The sequence below is a fragment of the Nycticebus coucang genome, chromosome 3, assembly GCF_027406575.1.
Source record: "Nycticebus coucang isolate mNycCou1 chromosome 3, mNycCou1.pri, whole genome shotgun sequence".
Taxonomy (NCBI): Eukaryota; Metazoa; Chordata; class Mammalia; order Primates; family Lorisidae; genus Nycticebus; species Nycticebus coucang.
The window spans coordinates 36,204,379-36,228,222 of NC_069782.1; the positions used below are offsets into that span (position 1 = coordinate 36,204,379).

The 23,844-nt window shown below is 35.2% G+C and overlaps 1 protein-coding gene across 1 annotated transcript in view; it reads left to right on the forward strand.

The window, feature by feature from the left end:
• RASSF9 (Ras association domain family member 9) overlaps positions 1 to 22,649 on the forward strand; it is a 35,913-nt gene extending 13,264 nt beyond the window's left edge. Inside the window, exon 2 of the mRNA XM_053586326.1 lies at positions 17,677 to 22,649. Within this exon, the coding sequence (XP_053442301.1) occupies positions 17,677 to 18,937 (1,261 nt within the window). The 3' untranslated portion in view covers positions 18,938 to 22,649. The remainder of the gene's footprint in view (positions 1 to 17,676) is intronic.
• Positions 22,650 to 23,844: the final 1,195 nt, after the last annotated feature.

Sequence of the window (23,844 nt, forward strand, 5' to 3'; positions counted from 1 at the left end):
TTTTATATTAATACAATGTGTAATAGTTCACTACAGTGATACATAGTAAAGAGGGTGGTGATAGATTTCAAGGCAGATACTTGGGACTTTTAGGAGAAAGGGTAAAACAGACATAGTGACTGGATTGTTAAAGGAAGAAGACAGACACAGAGGTTGAATCCAAGAAAAACCCAGTTTTCAAGCTTGGGAGATAAAGTGGGGAACAGGGATTCCATTCAGTGGGGTGGGAAGGGATTTGAGAGGGGAAAATGAATTAAATTTGGTAGGTCAAATTTGAGGTCCCTGCGGATTCTGAACATGCAAAAGTGAAGTAAAGATGGAACAAAGTTGAAAATATGGGTCTAGAGTTTCAAAGTGACAATACGGACTATCCTCCGACAGTTGGTGAGTGTTGTGGATATGATCACAGTCACCCAGAAGAATGTGTAGTGGGACAAGAAATGAATCATAGTCAGAAACCTCGGGGATGCCAGTTATCACTTACTGCATAATAAAACACCCCACAGTTAGTGGCTGGAAACAACAATTTATTACTTTCGTGATTCTGTGGGTTGGCAAGAGCGATTCTGTGGCGGGTTTCACCTGGGCTCATTCATGAGCAGCTGGTTGGCTGAGGGCTTGGTTGGGGTAGAGCAACTGAGACAACTGGGTCTCTCTCTCTCTCCAGATAATCTCTTCTTAGGCTTTTTCATCAAACAACAGTCTCAGGACTGCATTCCAAATGGAGAACAGCAGAAGCTGCAAGGCTTCTTGGAACCTGGACTTCACAGACATTGCACAACCTTGTTTTTGTAACATTCTATCAGTCCTGGCAAGATCTGCCCCAGGAGTGAAGAAACAGACTCCTAATCTTAGTGGGTGCTGCTGCTGCAAATTTGTAGCGGTAGGAGCTGTATCCTGCATGGCACCAACACCTATTGAATGTGTGGAAGAGAGGTCCGTGTGGGAGCTGGGGAGAAAAAATCTAGACGGGTAAAGGAACAACCACACAAGTGTGGCACGGTAGAAGTTAAGGGAAGGGCAGCGGCAAGAACGGGAGGAGGAGGGCAGGTCAGATCAGCTCTGAAGATGGCTATTGGTTTTGGCAGTTAAGAGAGTCCTGCTAACCCTAAGAAGAAATTTGTCTATGGGGATGAGTGGAGGAAGGATGAGTCACCTTGTAGTGGACTGCAGAGTTTCTGGGAAGTGACAAACTAGAGACAGTGACTACAGATTACTATTTAAGTTAGTGCAGAAAAAAATCCCTCAGGAGAATATGAGGTCAAATGAAGGTTGTTGTGATATGACAAAATAGTGAGGGGAAAGGTAGAAAATTAAAAAAGAGTTTATGAATGGATAAATTATGAAGCAAAGTCCTAGAGGAGGTTTAAAAAGTTAAATTCAGAGTGTATTAGAGAGGACAAAATCTTGGGAATAAAAATGGACCGGCAGATACTTTGATACAGATAATTAGTGGTTTTCTTCTTATTGATAATAGTTTCAAGTATTTCTTCTTTCCCTTAACGAAATGCCATGACAGTCCCTGGTGGACTCTTATTTCTACAAGATACTTATTTCTACAAGATACTGATTTGTTTTTGCTCCTTAGGTAATTTATTTGTGATTAGTGTGAAGAGCTGATTATTTTAGATGAAGCTCCCTGTTGGAAACATTTTATTGGATTCACTATACATTGTGTTCAGAAAATAGCTCACCTAGTGTTTTTAGTTATTCTACTGTATAATTCACGTTCTTCTATGTTTCTAGCACCATTCAAATTTGCTGGCATATCTCAGAACACATTTGGAGGGAAGAGGGTACGTAGCTGTAGGAAGCTAGAAGCTTAAAATCACCATGGTTAGGAGATAACTTCCACAATGCCAATTATGGATTTGGCTATAAAAAAGAAAATAATGCTAATAAATGAGATAACTATAGCTATTATTAAAAAAATATTCAGGATAGGTAACTTTTCTTTAGATAAATATTTCTGTACAAAATACAAATCAGTAAGAACACTTTAAGTACTTGCCAGGTGAAGGTAGAACTGGGAAATGAGCATTAGAATTTCCAATGAGATTAGACTTTTCTCAGCACTTCATCTGGTAAATACTGCATGTTAAATATTTACATTTTGATTATAATCAATTTCCGGAATCTGAACTATGAGCTTCGTTTACTTAACCTCCAGGAGTCTCCAACACACATTCTTTACACATTCCCTTCCCTTTTCTCTCTTTATGGGGTTTATGTGCTATAGCTGCCCTGAAGTGATGGAATGTCTAGGGTTTTTCTTATCCTGCATGACTGGTTTATAGCATTACTTCCTAGGAAATTAAACTGGCATTAGTGGAGCAAAACACTAGTTAATATATGCACCTATGTCTGTGTATACATAAGCACACACATACAGATGCATGCATGTATACAATTTTAATTTGGGGGGTAATTTTTTTATTTTTATGTTTATTTTTTAATTGTTGGCTATCCTAACTTTTCATAGAGCAATTGAATTTGTGAAGGGCTCTGATTTTCAAACTATCTTAAGTGTTAAGGGTTTATGTTTAGGTGAAACTGTTATACAAGTACTTTTCATACTTCATGTATCAAAACAGTGATTCATATTTTCTGAGCAACCTAAGAAAAGATCTTATCGTACTCTATGGTATTATTCATGGATAAAAATTGTGTATTCGTCTCTTCCTAGGACTGCAGCTCTATGATCCAAAACAGCACTTCAGAAGGATTTACTGCACACTGGGTAAAATTAATCAGAGCAAGCAGTGTCAGTGTGTAGGTCAGAGCTACTTCACCATTTGTCTGCTTCGTTAATTTTAATTTCATTTACACCTCATTTTGTATGTGTGTATGAGCTTTAAAGAAAGACCATCAAATTTTCATTTAACATTGCTATTTCTAATGCACAGCAGATTTGCTTTACCTAAAATGCCTTCAGCTTTTCATCTATTGATCATATACTTAAAGTAGGTGATAAATATTCTATTGTTTTATATTTTTCATAAGATGCCATAAAAGCCTTTTTTTCTCAATAAGTTCAAACTTTATATCTTGTTTCAAAAAGAAAACTTGGTGAAAAATTATTATATTAGACTGGAAAGTTTGTCAGTGGTAAGATTAATTACCCTAACTCATTTATCTAAACTTATTTTTACTGACTTATGAGAGGAGTGTAACATTAGAGAAGGAACTTATTTTTTACTCACTTATTACAGAAGGGTAGCATTTAATCCCTTGTGCCTCAGTTTTCTTATCTGTAAAATAGGTTGTATAATAGAACCTATTTTGTAAGGTTGTGATGTAAATCAGGTGAATTTATAGGCATAAAGCACTTAGAACATTGGCTGGCATATACTAAGCATAGGATAATTGTGAAGATCTGTAACAAACTGGTCAGCTTACAGAGGTGGTCAACCTAAGGAACTTCCATTGAATACATGCGATGCATGTCCAGTCTATGATAGTTAAGTCAACGTAAGCTGGCCAATTACGGAGGTTCTACTGTGTTATTAACCAGTGTATCATTTACCTGTTCTCCATTGTTCTTTTCTTCAGTTACTGTATTATTTTTAAGCAGCTGCTCCTCAATTACCAGGCCCACATTAATCATGTTAAACCACAATTTGAATGGATCTTCCTTACAGACAACATGCAAATTAGCATCCTTGTTCCACATTAAATCTCTTGAGACTCTTACTCAATCTGACATTTTACAAAGGGTTATGGGAATTGAGAATGAACTGAAGGCATTGAGGCCAACTTCTTTGTATTCTTATTATTTATTAAATAGTACTTTGATGTTTGTTTTCCTTCTCTGAAATTTTGTAGCACATTTGTATAGAGTGTATCTCAATGATTTCCAATATTGTTTAGGATGGTCTCAAATTTTTAAAATCTCTTTCTCTGAACTTATCTTTTATTCTTCCTAGCAATATGACAATTTCTTCAACATAAGAATCATCTTACCTTATATTTATTTTATATCCTCACTATTTAACCATACATTTTAAAACAAAAGTTTCATTCACAAATGAAACTTGAGGCAAATTATAATTCACAATTATTATGGAGGTAAAAGGACTTAGAATGAATGCATTTGACTTAAATCAAACTTTTTTTGAATCAAACATTTAAAAATGTATTCATGCCCGGGCGGCGCCTGTGGCTCAGTGAGTAGGGCACCGGCCCCATACGCCGAGGGTGGCGGGTTCAAACCCAGCCCTGGCCAAACTGCAACAACAACAACAACAACAACAAAATAGCCGGGCGTTGTGGCGGGCGCCTGTAGTCCCAGCTGCTCGGGAGGCTGAGGCAAGAGAATCGCTTAAGCCCAGGAGTTAGAGGTTGCTGTGAGCCGTGTGACGCCACGGCACTCTACCGGAGGGCGGTACAGTGAGACTCTGTCTCTACAAAAAAAATTAAAAAAAATGTATTCATGCCCAATTATGTAGCTAAATTTCTTCTTGGGTTTGGATCATTTCTTTTTTTCTAATTATAAAGCCACCCAATTGTATTATGCAATACATACATAATTTTTCTTTTACATAATAATGATAAAGCTAAATCAATTTATTAGCTAAATTAATTACAGTTGCACTCTGATAACTTTAACGCTACTATTAAAGTTGAAATTATCTTTTTGTTTGAAAATAGCTGTGACATTTTATTTAATTCTTTAGCATCAAAATCTGATATTCATGGCATCCTTAATATTGAACACTTCATATGGTATTGAGCTGCATTTGCAAACCCAAAGACCAGCTTATAATCTCTGATACAGAGTTTAATTTAGTAAACTTGCACTTTTTCCAAACTGTTCCTCATTCTTTCATGAATTATATGTTTTTATTCAGAGTAATATGAATTTCTACTAATTATTGTCATCCTTGAGCCTGAGATAAATATACTGAACTCAACTATCTTGTTTTATAGTTTCCTTTCTAATTATTATTTGTGAAGCTTGCATTTTGAGTCATTCGTCTCCAGCTGTTATTTGCTGACTGTTTTTAATATGGATGTTCCAAACAATGAGCAACTGAAGGGTTCCCTAGGCTGGACCCATGTGATTTAGCAACTTATTTGGATAAGATGTTCTGAAAAAGGTCTAAGAAGTGCCTTTCAAACTGTTGCAGCCGTATGTCTTTTCCATGAAAAATATGACTCTGATGAGTCATTAAAACCTTGTGTCAGATTCACTGAGCAGGAACTATTTTTGCCTTTGTGGTATTATTGGCCAGAATACTGAACATATATAAGTGAATAACATCTGCTTTACTAATATTGGTTTTGTTTTTGTGACTTTAAATTGCTTAGTGATGTTGGGGAAAAAATAAGCTTCCACCTACTGAGGGTCAGTGTAATGAGATTTTGTAAAAGCTGTTCTGTCTGCCTTTCTGGGTGTATCTTCCATGCATACAACTCCCCCTGTCTAACTAAAATATAGCAGAAATTCTTTTATGTTTTAATTTTTCAATTTTTTTTATTGTGGGTTATCCTGTAATATAATTAGGCTACACTGTTTGTGTTTGTAAGGTAAAGTTGTAGTTGAGTCTTTCACAGGCAGGTGCCCCTATATTATATCCGATAGCTTCTCCCCTCTCTCTTTCTGGAATTTGTTTTTCTCTTGTGTGACTCCTAATTCCCAATCTGTACTGTGTCCATGGGATGCTTACTCTTCCGCTCTTGATACTTTACTAAGGAGCATGTTTTCTCTTTCATTTCCCACAGTGGTCTCTGGCAGTTGCCCTTTCATTCTCTAAAGCAGTGGTTCTCAACCTTCCTAATGCCGTGAGCCTTTAATACAGTTCCTCATTTGTGGTGACCCCACAAATTATTTCATAACAATGAAAATAATTTTATGGTTGGGGGTCACTACAACAAGAGGAACTGTATTTAAGGGTCACGGCATTAGGAAGGTTGAGAACCACTGCTCTAAAGAATACAGATGCTGGGCGGCGCCTGTGGCTCAGTCGGTAAGGCGCCGGCCCCATATACCGAGGGTGACGGGTTCAAACCCAGCCCCGGCCAAACTGCAACCAAAAAATAGCCGGGCGTTGTGGCGGGCGCCTGTAGTCCCAGCTACTCGGGAGGCTGAGGCAAGAGAATCGCGTAAGCCTGGGAGTTGGAGGTTGCTGTGAGCTGTGTGAGGCCACGGCACTCCACCGAGGGCCATAAAGTGAGACTCTGTCTCTACAGAAAAAAAAAAAAAAAAAAGGATACAGATGCTGTCTTGTCCTCCTCTTCCCGTAAACCCTGGATGGCTATGAACCTCCTTTTCAAATGCTGATCTTGGCTTGCCCCTTCTGTCCAGGCACAAAGGACAGCAAGGAGGCATATACGAGACGCCGTAATAGTCCCCTGTGTTGGTGTCCACCCTTCACACAACCCTGGCACTGCACAGATTCCTTCACCATTCCCAGATTGTCTTGTCATCTACAGATTTTCTTTTTGTGTTTCTACCATAGACTACTCCCCATTTTATTGGCTAGATTTTCGATACTATTTAATAAGGGAGAAAGATTGATTAGACTTGATTATTTTTCCCTGAACTAAAATTGACCTTATTCTGAATACTGAAGTTTTTATAGCATCTAAATTTAAATTTAATTCTCAATATTCCCTAGAACCAGCTCAGGAATTAACAAAGGAAGGTTCAAGAGGCTGAGCATAATGGCTCATGCCTCTAATCTTAGCACTGTGTGTGGGGGGGGGAAGGGGGGAGCTAAGCAGGTGGATTCCCTGAGCTCAAAAGTTCCAGACTAGCCTGAGCAAGAGTGAGACCCCATCTCTTAAAAAATATGTATCTGGGCATTGTGATAGGCACCTGTAGTCCCAGCTACTTGGGAGGCTGAGCAAGAGAATCACTTAAGCCCAAGAGTTTGAGGTTTCTGTGAGCTATAATGCCACAGCATTCTATCAAGGATGAAAAAATGAGGCCCTATCTCAAAAAGAAAAAAAAAAGAAAAGGAAAGTTGGAATATCCAGTTGGATAAGATAAAAATAAGAAGCATGAAGATTGGTTATGGGTTGAAAAGGAGCAAAAAAAGTAATTGCCATTTATACTTCATTCCGTAGAATGCCAACTTTCGTCATTTATTTTATACTACATGAGATTGGTAAAGTCTCCGTTATATTTTTGCTTAGATAGATCTTCCTGTTGGATTTCCCCAGTAGGGGTAATAAAATAAAACAAAAAGAGGTAAAGTTGTCACTATGATGAAACTGTATTTTACTTCTAATATGGAACAGGATTTGTCAACAGTGCCAGTGTTGACACTAGGCCAGATAATCCTTTGATAGGAAAGGTTATCTTGAACACTGTTGAGATACAGTATTTATGTTCTTGGCCTCTGCCAACTAGATTCTGGTAGCACCTTTAGACCTGATGTAAAAACCAATAATGTCCCCACATACTGCCATTTATCTCCTGGGGGCAAAATCAACCCTAGTAGAGAACTACTGAGAATAAGTAGTGGTAATAAGAAAGAGAGACAAGCAGTCTTTAGGCAGCTGGCCAGGACTCAGATACGCCTCCAAACCGTCACAGTTCTTTGTCCTTCGATCTGATGACGTCTTTCATCACAATCTCCAGGCACAGGTGCCACCAGCAGCTTGGAACTGAAAAGGTTTTAACTCTAATTTTCAACCATGAAGTCTTTTTCTGTAGAGATGCAAGCAATAAAAGCATTGCTCTTAGAATTACTTCTTTACATTGTCTTGAGATAGTGTTTGTGTCGTATTTTCCAAGCTGGCCTACTTAATAAAATTATTGCATAGGTTCTATGAAAAATATATTCAGAGTGTCAAATATTTTCGATATATATTTGTACATCACATGATAATATAAATATACTATGTTTGAGATGATATATCTTATAATTATTCTGAACTCATAATTTAACATTTTAGTGATTTGTACAGTCTTGAAATTGGGTTTTATAGAAAATATTTATCCTGCTAAATTTCACATATCAAATTTCAGCTGAAGTTTAGTGAAGCAAATCGACTAGGAAGAAATGGTGTTCTTTGATTCCTCTGTACCCAACTTCAATGCCTTTTTCCTTTGGATAGCTGAATAAAGTAGCCACATGGTATCCATTTATCTTTATTTTTCTTTGCTTTCTCACTGAATTCCTTTTCTAGAATTATATCTTGTTGCATGTCCAGTGTGGCATTGCATTATTATAGTCAATAACTTATTTTATCTTGAAACTTAAAGGCTCAAGGTTTTAATTCATTCCTTGATGTTTTGTTAATCTTGAGCAGGAACTCAGTGAAAGTATGCTGAAGAATTATTTGTTCGTATAAAAGTTATATATTCAGTTATAAGCCAACTCATTTTATTTCTGTATAGTTTTGTGGTATTAATATAAGTTATCAGCATAAAATATTTGTATTTTCATTTGTCTGTTTATTCCTTTGTTTATTTTGGAGACAGAATCTTGCTCTGTCACTTCTGCTAGAGGACAGTGGCATCATCACGGCTCACTGCAACCTCAAATTCACCGACTTAAGCAATCCTCCTACCTCATGCTCCTGAGTAGCTGGGAGTATGGGCCCCAACCTCAACCTCCAGATAGTTTTTGAGGCCATTTGGGAGGAACTGTGGACATAAGGAACTGTATTAAAGGGTCGCAGCATTAGGAAGTTTGAGAACCAGTGCTCTAAAGACTACAGACACTGTCTTGTCCTCTTCCTGTAAACCCTGGATGGCTATGAACCTCCTTTTCAAATGCTGAGTCTGGCTCTTGTTTGGGCTGATCTTGAACTCCTGTGATCAAGGGATCTTTCTGCCAGGATTATAGTTGTGAGCCACTTGCCTGGTCATTGTAAAAAATACTTTTAAACTCCAGATTGATAAAACAGTCAACATAAGCAGTCCTGTATTTAAATTTTCAATATTTCAGAGTAAATATGAAAAAGTATACAAAAGAGAGGCTAATGTATGCTCTTGAAAAGTTTTGTTTGGCTTAGAAATCCTCTTAAATTTATGAAGAGGATATTCTTTTTTTTTTTTTTTTTTATTTGAGACAGAGTCTCACTCTGTCATGCTTGGCAGAGTGCTATGGTGTCACAGCTCACAGCAACCTCCAGCTCTTGGGCTTAAGTGATTCTCTTGCCTCAGCCTCCCAAGTAGCTGAGACTACAGGCACCTGCCACAACGCCTGGCTATTTTTTTTTTTTTTTTTTTTTGCAGTCACCACTGCTGTTTTAGCTGGCCAGGGGCTGGGTTCGAACCTACTACCCTCAGTATATGGGGTCAGCGCCCTACCCACTGAGCCACAGGTACCACCCATGAAGAAAATAGTCTAACAAAGGCAAACCTGAATAGTGAAATAGTTGTAAAAGAATAATCAGGTATGTACATGTATTTGCAGTAAAATATGCCTGGTTAGGACAAGCTTAATCAAAATTGGAGAGTTTTAAGTATGTTTTTGGCTCATCTTTGAGGCAAAGTAAAAATTAATGATTTTAAAATTATCTCTTATTGGTAAGGATTATTTTCTATTGGTAGTGTATGTGCCAATAGACTAGTTGAAACTGATAAAAAATACTGTGGGGTAAGCTGGAAAATATCTGTAAAATTATATTATTAACTAAGTAGTAAATTCAAAAAGGTTATTAAATAAGAATACTAAGATATTTCATTCTCCTCATATTTAATACAGAGGAGAAGAAATATCTTAGTATTCTTATTAAATTGTTAGTATTCTTCTTAACTTATTAAATCTTAGTATTAAATATTAAATACAGAGGAGAATGAAATATCTTAGTATTATTTAATAACCTTTTTGAATTTACTACTTAGTTAATAATATAATAATATTATATTATATTATAATATAATAAATAAATAATATAATAAATAATAATATAATAAAATTTTTAATACAGAGGAGAATGTGGTAATTTTTTATTGTTAATAACCCACATTTATACAGAATAATTTTCACATTTCTCAAAGCTCTTTGATACTTGCAGGAATGTGAGAAATGTAAGTCCAATATGTACATTGCAGTCCTGCAGTGAAGGGTACGCAGAATTAGAAAAAATGATTTATCAGAATTCAAAATGTCTAGTAGTGATAATGGAGATAAAATCATAAATTTAAAATTTAAAGTCCAAGTTTCCTTCTGTATATATTTGCAAATATTTACAAATGAAACTCAATATTTCAGTTAAAAAGGAATTTAAGGAATTAAATAAAAATAAATATGTTAGCATTATGAACATTTAAATTTTTTTTTCTGTATATAAGTACTCTTCAAACATATATTGTGATTATAAACTATTTTAAATTAAACACAGTGTGCTAAGCAGCAGAATTGTTTTATGAGACCCTTAGGGTATATTTAATATTATCAATTTATGAAAGTATTAAAAACACACAAACAACTAAGAATAGTATATGCATGAAAAGTATCATAAATGTATACCACATAATTTTAATTATAGTATAATGTGTTTAGTATAGTATAATTGTGTTTCAATTCCGTTTCCAATACCTAAAACATAGTAAAAGATAATTGTTTGAAATAGTTATGTATTAGTGAGAATCATAATTTAAAAATGACCTAAAGAGCACTTTTTTTTTTTTTGGAACCCTTCTTAAAATAGACAAAGTAGTTTAAGTCCACATAATAATCTTAATCCTGTTTCTCAACACACATTTCCACTGTAAAATTTCTTAAGTTTTATTGATTATTGTGTATTTTAATTAGAACCAAAATCTGAAATACCTACTTAGTATTATGTAAGTTAGTATTTTAAATTTTTATTTGCTCATTGTTTTTACTTGCTTCAAGTGGACATCTTGTGAATTTCCTTGTTGTAAATGATGATGTGGATAATTGATTCAAATCTTTCTCTGCACATAACTTATTCAAGAAATTGAATGGATTATAAAATATTAGGAACACTAAGTACTTTAGTTTGAATCCATGACCCAACTAAATTCTGGCTTATAAAATTTCTTACCTGTTTGCAAATTATAGGAATGGCCAGTTATCAAATTAAACTAAAATTCCAAACTGAAGTGAACTAAATGTGACTGTGACAGTTATTTTATCTTTGTAAATGCACAATTTTTTTTTTTTTTTTTTTTTTTTTTGTAGAGACAGAGTCTCACTGTACCGCCCTCGGGTAGAGTGCCGTGGTGTCACACGGCTCACAGCAACCTCTTAACTTTTGGGCTTACGCGATTCTCTTGCCTCAGCCTCCCGAGCAGCTGGGACTACAGGCGCCCGCCACAACGCCCGGCTATTTTTTCGTTGCAGTTTGGCCGGGGCTGGGTTTGAACCCGCCACCCTCGGCATATGGGGCCGGCGCCCCACTCACTGAGCCACAGGCGCCGCCCAGTAAATGCACAATTTTTGATGATTTTAGTCCATAACGTATCAGGCAATCCTTACTTTATAACCAGTTAATTTTAACTAACCTATACTTGTAAACAACTATTGTATTCCCATGTAGCTTTCGAGCGGAACATTCACTGTTGCTTACTCCTTCCCAGAGTATCTGGTAAGGACCAATCTCAGAACCACAGTTCGTATCACGGATCAGCATTAGTATCTACTTTAATCTCTTTGTATCCTTTCCCTTAATATTACACACTCAGATAATAATTAATGTTCAAATAGATGAATGATAGAGTAAAAGAAGGGAAATTTATTCTTAACCTCAAAGCATTCAATCCAGTTTGATTATTATAGAAGGTCAAAAAAAATTATGAAGATAAATATATTGAGTTCCAAGTAATTTAAAAATAGCTATTATATTATAATCAGTTCATAAAAATTAGGAAATATTTGTAAGTGGCTAGTCCTATTGGCTATTGTAATTTATTTTCGGGGAATAGTTGTATGGTGACATGTATTGCCAGGTCTAGAAGGACCACTTCCCTTCCTAGCATTGTGACTTTAGGCAAGCTACCTACCCTTTATTTGTCTCAGTTTTCTTACTTCTGAAATTGGAATAATATTAATAAAAACTGTATACATAAGTTCTTAACTGCAGGGATGCCCAAAGCCACAAAACTCCAAAATAAAAATAAATCCATTGGATTGGAAATTTTCGTTAATATCAACAAACATTTGTAATACACAGGAAAAATTAATTTAAAGTATTAAAACATAGAGTGAGCAAGAGCAGAGTGAGCTAAGGACAATAATAATATTAATTAAATTGATAGTGACATTATTTATATACGGAACTAAAACCCTAGAGTAAGAACAGAAAATGGAAGTGTATTGTGGGATATGAGAATATAAATTAAAAACCAAATAAAACTGTATGGGTTTCCCATTTTTGTGTGCCTATAGTATGTGATTTGTACACTGTAAGACCTAGTAAAATGCTTACCTCCTCACCTCCTCACACAAAAGCCAAGTAAAACAAAACAGAACCCTTCGAGACGTGCAATATAATTGTGTATTTTTATTTTGAAAGGGCAATGCCCTGTTGCATTGAAATCAGAGGGTATGTTTCTCAACTACCAGATTTGAATGCATTAGGTAAGAACTGTTTGTTACATTTTATTACATAATAAACCAAGTTATTTAGTCTAGGTTTGTATTTTTAACCTTTTGTTATGTTTGTGTTTGTAGATGTAATCATTGCTATTAAAAAATTAACTTCCAAAGGTTTGGAAGGGAACATTTCATTTAGCCTGAGTTCTAGTGTTGAATTATTTTTATCAGATGACTAGGTTTGCATGGGGATGTAACCAAGTACTTGAAAACTATGTGTATTTAAGGTCTAAATTGGTTACATTTTGAAAAATACTTATTTTGTTTTCTTTCCATAGCTTTGATTTGAATGCATTCTTTTTAACTTTATGAAACGATGCTGTGGGTCATTAATCTATGTCACCATTTAGGTACCACTACTGTAATACCCAACTTAGCACTGGAACCGACACTAAACAGAGTGTCCCCTTCTTAACCCTGGAACTGTTTCCTTTGTCTGTTTGCTTGTTTTGGTAAGACAGAGTCTCTCCTGCCCTAGGCATCATAGCTCTCAGCAACCTCAAACTCTTGGGCTCAAGACATCCTCTTGCCTCAGCCTCCCAAGTAACTGGGACTATAGATACCCACTATGACACTGTCTAATTTTTTTTTTTTCATTTTTAGTAGAGGTGGAGTCTTGCTCTTGCTCATGCTATTCTCGAACTCCTGAGCTCGAGTATTCTACACACTTCACCTCCCAAAGTGCTACAATTACGTGCATGAACCACTGCACCCGACCCTGCACTGTCTTTTCACAATAAGCCAGAGACCTTGTCTTTTAATAAAAAATCATACATGTGTTTGTATCATAAAAATTTCCCAAGACAATGCCATCTACAGGGGAGGTACTCAGCAAATATTTGTTGAATGGATGAATAGAAACTCAGAGCCATATGGTAAAATAAATAGTTTCAAAATTATAAGTCTGCTATAAAGTAGATTGTAGACAATGAAGCATTGGTGGAAATCTTGTTGCCTGTATTACATAATGAATGGCTATTGGCTTTTTAAAAATGTGTTTAGTCAAGTGGGAGGCGTTTTGAGTATTACTCAGTTTCAATGATAGCTGTAAAAATTCCTCAAACTATTTAGCAATAGCTGACCTGAGAAAATACAAAGAAAGAAAAAAGAAAAGAAAGGTTTGCAGCCAGATTGTGAAGTATTTACTGGGGGTACTATTTTTCCATCTATACATGTGAGGGAGAATTAATGTGCATAATAACCGTTAGTGGTTAGTGCTACCCTGTCCACATGAGCTGGAAACGAACAGCTCTCCATGGGAAGTCACAATGTATAAGACCTTGATCCCTCCAAAGTAGGAAAGACTCCAACTAGAATAGGGGTCATAGAAAAATTGGGGCAGTGTCCGGTACAACATGATTATTAATTTGTTCCTCGAAAGGATTCTCTGCTTCCTGTTTTCCAGTCTTCTTCACAGCTCTAAAGTAGGCCTAAAGAATTTACAGGAGGTCTTAACTACAGGTCCAGAATCAATGGTTCCCAACCTGAACTGAGAGCAGGACAGGGGCCTACTCTTAAGGAGACAGCAGTAAGGACTTTTGAAAGTATGAGAGTTTTATCAGCTAAGGGAGATACCCTGGCCAGCCCAAAACCCTTTGATACAACATCACGGCATCAGTTCAAGAATAAAATTGATTTTTTAAGGCATAGAAAGTAACAATTCCTGCACATTTTTCTCCAAGGGGGAAAAGTTCTTCCTTGAACAATTGGGTGCTCTAATGGAGCCCTATGTGCCGACTGCTGTCAAAGGCTAATTTATGTTATGAAGTTACTCTTTAGGCTGGGTGCAGTGGCTCACACCTGTAATCCCAGCACTCTGGAAAGCTGAGGTGTATGGATTGCTTGAGCTCAGGAGTTTAAGACCAGCCTGAGCAAGAGTGAGACACTGTCTCTAAGAATAGCTGGGCATTCTGGTAGGCATCTGTAGTCGCACCTACTTGGTAGGCTGAAGCAAGAGGATCACTGGAGCCCAAGAGTTTAAGGTTGCTGTGAGCTATGATGCTACGGCACTCTACCAAGGGTGACCAAGTGAGACTTTGTCTCAAAAAATCAATCAGTCAAGTTATTCTTTAAAAAGTAGTTTATTTAGGTCCAACTTAATCCACATGTCTAAATTATCACACTTATAAATTTGCTTTTACAGAATAGTCTTTAAAACTGCAGACTCTGGACCTAGTTTTATTGCTTGAGTTAAAATTCTCACTGTACCACTGATTTGTTTGTGCGACCTCAGGCAAGTCACTAACACCCTCTGTGCTTCCATTTCATTAGCTGTAAAATGGGGATAAAAATATAACCTTACATAACTGTGACAAGTAAATAACTTAATACAGGCCATAGATTTGAGCAGTGCCTATAACATCTTAGATGCTTTATGAGTGATAGTTTCTATCTTTAAAGCTATCGTTTAAATTTTTTATTTTAAATTATTATGGCCACATACTGGTTGTATATCTTTAATAGGATTTTTTAGAGTTTAACTCTATACACTAAAAAATAACATAAAATAAAGATGTCCTTAGTTTTTACATAATAGATATCAATATCTTATAAAGTTGATAATTATGACAACTATTTAATTTTGTGATTTTTATCATTATTTATAACATTTTTATATTGAAATTAGTGATAGTATAACATTCTGTAAATGCACAGAGAGTGGTTTATTGCTTTTCAATTTATTCTGTTTACAGTATATAAACTACATGGTGTAAAAAATGTTTATATTTTGAGTTTTATATATACATAATTTAAACATATCAAAATAAGGATTTATTTAGAGCTTAATTATGCTGTACAGCCGTAGCACAGACAGTAGTTAGTATCTGTTACTTTGAAAACTTACTTGTTTTTATTTACAGTGCATTTGTGTATTATTTCTTTGTTAATCAGAATATGAAAATAACTTTACCATCCTAACTCCTAACCTATTCTTTTGCTGCTTAAAATTATTAAATGATAAATTATAAACATTGTTAAAATATCACATTTACTCAAAATACAGGGTGTCCATAAAGTTCATGTGCAATTTAAAATTGCACACAAACATTATGACTGCTGTGTATATTATTCAATACTGAGTCATAAATCCCAAAATATTTTATAAGAGAATCATAATAATTTAGTATTTTCTTTTGACTAATCACAAAATTTTACTTGCCACAATTAAATACTTAAATTTTACTGGGTATTCTTTGCTAAAAACTGGACATAATCTTCTGTGTTACATGACACCACTATTAATTCTTTCACCTCTAGTAATCACTTTGTTCTGAATAGCAGGAGGTGAGCTACCTGTGAGCAGCTGAGCTTCATCTGTGTTTACAGCTGCTCCCATCGCTTGCATCACCACCCAAGTTCTGCCTCTTAATCAGATCAAGGGTGACATTAGATCCCCATAGGATCACCAACCCTACTGTAAACTGCACAGGAGAAGGATCCAGGTTGTGTGCTCCTTGTGAGAATCTAATCCCTGATAATCGGGAAACATCTATAAACACAGATTATCCTTAGAAGAGAGGTTTGCCTGCACAGAGACTATAATAAATTAATTACTTGCAGACTTATATCAAAACCATCTCTCAGCCCCCCTGCTCCATGGAAAAATTGTCTTCCATGAAACCAGTACCTGGTGCCAAAAAAGCTTGGGGACCAACTCTCTATAATATAGAGAAAGGTATTATGCTCATATACATATATATTTGTGTATGTATTTATGTGTGTATACATACATCCAGGATATATTTATGTAAATATGTGTATTTGATCACTTTTTTTTTTTTGGCAGAGTTTTCAAGCTGTTGCCCTGGGTAGAGTTACTATGCCCTGTGGCATCACAGCTCACAGCAACCTCCAACTCTTGGGCTTAAACAATTCTCTTGCCTCCGTCCCCCAAGTAGCTGGGCCTACAGCCGCCCACCACAATGCCTTTTTTTTGTTGCAGTTGTCATTGTTATTTAGCAGGCCCTGGGCCAGGCTCCAACTTGCCAGCCTCAGTGTTTGTGGCCAGCACCCTCCTCACTGAGCTACGGGCACTGAGCCTGCTTTTTAATAGCTGTACTGCTAAAATCTAGTCCAGAAAATCATCATCTTTCTCTTAGACTTTCTGCTTCTACTTTTTCCTTCTTCATAGTTCATTTCTTAGAAGCCAGATATATCTAAAGCATAAATTAGATTCTATCTCGCCTTTAATAAAAACTTTCTAATGGCTTCCTATTAAAATTAGAACAAAATGTAAATGCATTATAATGGCTCCTTGAGGTTTTGCCATTCTCCTCAACTTCCTTTGCCTATTTTTGGACCTCTCCTTCCCACCAGTAGCAGGTACCAACTCCACCACCCTCAGCATGCACCTGCATTCACCTTATTACTGTGTTTATACTTCTGTGCACGCTTCCTGAAATACTGCCCTTAGATCTCTGATTGCTTATTTTTGGTAATTGATGTCTTTATTCAGATGTCATTTCCTTTTGGTAGCCTATCCTAAATAGTCTGAAATAATATAGACCACCCCTCTTCCAAGTCCTTTTCTATTGCTTAACCCCGTTTAGTGCTATTCATACTATTTCCTACTCTCTGGTATTACACTCGTTGCATATTCATGTCTGCGTTCTTCTTTGTTTATTACTGTATCCTTATTATCTTCAGATATGCCTGGCACACAGTCATCATCATAAATATTTTTTCCGTGAAAGAATGACAGTTTTCCCTATTGAACTATTATTGGCAATATAATTTTAATATCATCCCACCATATCTACATACACTCCCATGGTCCTACCTTCGTCTTAAAGCTCTCGCAAAAATAGTCTTATTCTGCCTCCTCTTACTTATTTTCTCTTTGATTATTGACTCAACCCCAGCAGTTATAATTGTGGTTATATTATGGCTAACTTCTAAAATAAGCTAAAATAGCCTCAGTTTTCTTAGATGGCAATTTGCACTTTCCAGACAACACTAGGAAATGAAAAGGACATTCAGATACTTCTATGTTTTTTTTTTCTTGCTTTAAATCTTCTGTTGCTTATGTATCTCAATGTCAAACTGCTTGTCTTATTAAGGGTAAAGTGTAGAAAGGGTATTAGTGTTAAACCATCTTTCTGAGTTTACAAAGGTGATGACAGAAATATAATGGGCTTTGTGTTTCTTCCAGATCTCCAACTAAGCACATGGATTCAGAAGAGAAGGAAATTGTGGTTTGGGTTTGCCAAGAAGAGAAGATTGTCTGTGGGTTAACGAAACGCACCACCTCTGCTGATGTCATCCAGGCTTTGCTTGAGGAACATGAGGCTACATTTGGAGAGAAACGATTTCTTCTGGGGAAGCCCAGTGATTACTGTATCATAGAGAAGTGGAGAGGCTCCGAACGGGTTCTTCCTCCACTCACTAAAATCTTCAAGCTTTGGAAAGCGTGGGGGGAGGAGCAGCCCAACATGCAGTTTGTTCTAGTGAAGGCCGATGCTTTCCTTCCAGTTCCTTTGTGGCGGACAGCTGAAACCAAATTAGTGCAAAACACAGAAACACTGTGGGAGCTCAGCCCGGCCAACTACATGAAGACGTTACCACCAGATAAACAAAAAAGAATAGTCAGAAAAACCTTCCGGAAACTGGCTAAAATTAAACAGGACACAGTTTCCCACGACCGAGATAATATGGAGACGTTAGTCCATCTGATTATTTCCCAGGATCATACTATTCATCAGCAAGTCAAGAGAATGAAAGAGCTGGATATGGAAATTGAAAAGTGTGAAGCTAAGTTTCACCTTGATCGGGTGGAACATGATGGAGAAAATTATGTTCAGGATGCATATTTAAAGCCCGGTGTCAGTGAAACTGAGCAGAAGCTGGACACGCAGTCTGAGGAATGTCAGATTCTGGAGGACCTAAGTGAAAGCGACGGGATTGTACAGCTGGAGGAAAGACTGAAATATTACCGAATGCTCATCGATAAACTCTCTGCTGAAATAGAAAAAGAGGTAAAAAGTGTTTGCATGGAAATAAAGGAAGATGCAGAAGGGGCAGCTTCAAGTGACCTGGACAGCTGTAATTTAGAAGGCGTTAAGTGTGATTTGGAGAAAAGCATGAAAACTGGTTTGAAAATCCACTCTCATTTGAGTGGCATCCAGAAGGAGATTAAATACAATGACTCATTACTTCAGATGAAAGCGAAAGAATATGAACTCCTGATGAAGGAGTTCAGCTCACTTCACATTAACAACAAAGATGGAGCCCAGCTAAAGGAAAACAGAGGGAAGGAATCCCAGGCTTCCAACAGCAGCGGAGAGGTTCCTCCCTTTACTAAAACAGTAGTCAACACGTACACAAATGACACGGACTCAGATACTGGCATCAGCTCTAACCACAGTCAGGACTCTGAGACAGCTGCAGGAGATGTGATACTGTCATCGACATGATAGGAATAGCTTCCTTCTCACCTGCTTTCATGTTGTTCATGGGTGTTTTTTTTTTTTAATTTAATAGAAAACTTTATTTTAAATGTGACTTTTTGAAAAAAATGTAATCATGTTACAGTATTCAGTAGTTAATAAAAATGAGAGAAATTAGCTTTTCATTTTTGATATGAGGTTTCTGATGGGACTTTAATCATTGCAAGTTCAAACAATACATGGGGTATTTATCAGAAATGTAGTAAGCAGTTGTATGTGTACGATACCAATTTTTTTTGAGAATCAGGTTATAATCTTTCACAGCTTCAATGGAAAACGGCTTACATAAACTTAAAAACAATTCTCAATATTAGATGAGCAAAATATTCAGACATAAAGAAGTAAAATTAAAACGTTATTTTTTTAACACTATATGATTAGGAGTTTTTAATCTGTAAAGTATATGACTTCAACTACTGTCTTGTAACAGCCTTAATCCAAATCTCAGTTCTTTTCATTGATCCTTTGATTGTAGAAAATATTGTTTTGTCACGTCTTGAATTCTTCTCTTTCTTTAGGCCCATGTGAAGTGGCTGCTGTTGGGACATGTTTAAATACTGACAGGGAATCAGAGGTATAGATGGGGCAGGGCCAAGTGCTGCACAGAAGCAGCAATTTTTCCTAAGAGTAGACTTACCAAGAGCTCTGCATGAGCTTTGCTCTTTGGCAATGCAGATCTTCTGATCAAAGGTGCATTCTTTGAGTGAGGTACAGTGTGAGTTACAGAAAAGAAATCACAGTCTTGTTCATTTATGCTTCATCTACAAAAGTTGTAGTGATGAATTTGGAGTCCTTTGTGTGGATTAAATAGAGTTCGGTATGCCATAATTATTAGCATTTTATCTCTGAACCTGCACAGGGGAACTCCCCTGGACAAAAGTCTTTAGTTTTCCTATAAAGCAATTCAGATTGGCTTTTCAGTACTTCATTTAAGGTGCTTAAAAAATGCTTAATACTTTAAAAAGTACTAGCACCATCTCGAGCAGAATAGTAAAAATCCCAAGAAATTGGACGACTTATTTAGGTCCCATCATGACTGACAGGTATTATAGTGCCAGACAGTGCTTGGTTTTGCTTGGCTTTTCATTAGGAATTCCCTTTCTCCTTCTTTCTTTTCTTTCCTTTCTTTCTTCCTATCTGCCTTTCTTTTCCTTTTTTCCTACCTGTCTGCCTTACTTTTCTCCTCCCTCCTTTTCTTCTTTCCTTGTTTCCTGCCCATGAACATGTGCAATCATAGTGAATATTGCTATAGTAAATTTTTTCCTTGGGTGACACCTTTTCTGTGTGCCAGTGCACATGTTAAGTTGAAATACTATTTTACTTAGTTTCTATATGTGGATACTGGTTATGATTCTCAGTATTTCTCATTTCTCCCCTTTCATTATCGGGCATAGTGTAGTGCAGGTTTTAACTGCATTGTTTTTCTTTTTGATATTCAAAATTTGAGAAGTGTATAATTTTTGTGAAACAACTTGTTAACTCAGCTTTCTTACCTTTCTTAAACTTTCATAATGTGTTATTTCATTCCTCCCTTCTTTTCACCCATTTTGGAAAGATAGTTAGAATTTCATGAGTGTTTCACTTTTAGGGAGAAATTATGTTTTCGTTTATTTTACCAAGATATTTATAGGCCATGTTGGAATTTGGCTGGTAGAAAATAGGAATTTACAGTGGAAAGCACAGTGACATAGAGTTATAATGCTAACATGGAAATACGGAGAGGGATAATGCTAACATAGCTTATAATTCTTAAAAACGAAGGAGTTTAATCTGTGAAAATTAAATTTACCTGCCTAATAGTTCATAAAATTATTTAACAGCATATTAAGCTATTGATACATTCATTGTTCACTAATGGGGATTAAATTCAGAAGATTACAATAAATGATAAAGTGATTATAATGTGTTTTTCTGAAGTATAAGTAATCTTTTTTGATTACTCTGATCGTTAGAAGGAGACTAATAAAAATAACTGTTTATCCATTTGACTAATTAGATGAATTTATAACTGGTTCTGATAAGAAATAAGACTGGAGAAATTTTGAATTTGTTCATTTTAGAAATTTTGAATTAAGTTCTGCTTTTGTCCAGTTAAATACAGTCAGATAGTTAAAGGGCCAATTCTTCTGAATAAGAGAGTAAATAATGTTTTTATAATTCTTGGTAGAAAGCAAGACCATTGATTTTTAAATTTATTCTGGAATTTCTATTTCCTATTAATATTTATGCTTTTGATAGTTATAACCTTTACAATTAATCATTCATTAGGTACTGTGGTAAATCTCTGAGAGTTACAGGTTAATACCAATAGAAATACTAAAATATAATGCCTGCATGTCTATACACTGAGCTGTTTGTTATTAAATTGAGAATTAGACTCCAAAGAAAGTTTGTTTTCACTACCTACAGAAACTTTTGACATATAAATTCTTGTGTAACCTGACAGATTAAGTATGAAACTGCCTTTTTATGCAGCTAGAAGAGGCAAACCAAAGCTAACTGTTGTTCATTTTCATAATAAGAAGTAGAGACACCCTTATTCATCCTTCCACCTGGAATTCCTTTCTCTTTCTCTTCCATACACTGAAATTTTACCTTTTCTCGTGGTCTTTTTAATGTGCTAGTTCTTATACAAAATATTTTGTTCTGTTCAATCAGTTGTAATCTTCTATCTCTAAACTCACCTATATTTTAGAGGTACTTCTCAAAGAGAAGCATTTATATTCTGGTTTATGTCATATTTATTGATGTACTTATCTAACTCCACTATCTCAATGGATTCTTACTTTATCAACTATTTTATTGACTGTATTCATTTATATCAACTTATTTGCCCCCTCTAGTCAATTTTTTTTAATTGAATTACTAAATTTTAGAGGTGTATACTTTTCTGTGTGTGTATTTTTATGCGTGTAAATGATGCATGTGCCTTTTATATATGAATATACATTTTGGCAGACTTAAAACATTATCAGTAGTTGTTTTGGGGAGGTACTAATCTCCATGCTACTATAATTTTTTTTCATGTGGCACAATTTTTAGTTTTATTTGTAATTCACAGAATTACTGATTTAAAGCAATGCAAATACTATCTTTATTAGCCAATTTGATGGTTAAATTCTCTGCATTGTGTGCTTATAAGTAAAAGTATATTTTAGAGTTGAGTTTTCAGTAGTAGATTCACAAAATACATATTTTATTTTTCTTCTTCAGTAAAATAATAAATGGCCCCTTATCAGTGTGTGATAGCTAATCTAAATCCATTAAAATTTTATTTTTATATTTATTTAGAAATCTATATGTGACAAAATATATCTCTGTGGCTGCATTTTATAATTTTCAAAGTAAAGCATTTTTACTAGTGGCAAATACCTTTTAATTATAACAGAGTCCTTAAATATTAAAAATATTTTTCATACTTCCTTTGTTTAATAAACCTGATGTGACAAATATAAAGTATATATCATTTCTTCAAGTTGGAACTGATTCCACATAACAAAATAAATAATCATGCCTTTCATGTGATTTTGTTTTTCTGGGTATGCTTCTTGGTTGTATTAAAAATCAATTTTATACTAGTTATAATTACGTAACTGCTAAGCTAACCCACACAACTTGTTTTAAGATTATTTCATGACAGTATAAATGTATAGCAAATAAAATCTAACATAAATTTTTATTTGGTTTCATACATGTTTAGTCCAACTATTTGTGGAAGAATTTCCTAAATTTTGTATTGGAGAGCTTATTTTATGTTACTGTAGTCTTGCTTTCCAGAATGAAACTAATGTATAGAAACTGTGTTTTCCCTGTTATAATTCATTTTGTCATTACTGTATTTCTTAAAACATACCATTAACTTTAGCTATTTTTAATAGTCAAATCGTTTGATCTATAAGGAAATTAAAATGTTCATTCTAATACTATGAATAACTTTTATTAAAAGATTGTATACAGTGTTCAATAAAACACATAAGCAAAAGTTAACACTATCTTCTTATCCAATGTATCTCAATTCTGAGAGAAAACTCATGATAGTTATAATTTTATTAATGCAGATTTAGTTTGTGTTTTTGACAGTTGGAATTGAGAATTGTAATTTATAAGTTCTGTGATTCATATTACAAGGTGAAATCTTAATGATTATGTTGATAATTTAAATAAAATCTACTCAAATATTATGTCACACAATTTAAAAGGAGGCTACTAAGTCTTTCACCACATATCTTGTGTATAATACTATTGAGTCTATTTTTAGGTAAAATAGATACATGACCTAAAACTCAAATTATTCAATAAATATGCTCCACTGAAAAGTAAATCTCCCTTCTACCCCTGTAGCCTACTTAGCTAGCTAGCTTTTTCATAAATATGCCATGTTAAGTATTACTTCTGAGTTGTTCTAGACACAATCTATACATATACAGGCATGTAAGTATTTACATGTATTTTAACCATAAATCATTGCTTACTATACAGACGGATAATTTCACTTTCTTCCCATAATGCCTTTCTCATTCTGAGACGTGGCTATTCTGAAGATGGTCCTAAATTATTCACACAGAGACTCTTCAGTCGATTTGATGGCAGCAGGAAGTTCCACTGTATCAATTTCCATCATGCTTTAGTCTTTTCCTTATGAGCGTTTAGGTGTTTTCCAATTATTAACTATTGTAAACCATGTTATTCTATCAGTGAATTTCTGTGAGACTAGATTTCTAGATGTAGAAATATTAATTTAAATGACAAGGAAGGCATTTTTTTATTTTTAAAAAATATTGACTGTTGATCTCTAGGAAATTAATCCTTTATGACTTGAGTTGGAAATATACTCTTCCCATATGCCATTTGTCCTATTACTTTTTTATTTTAAA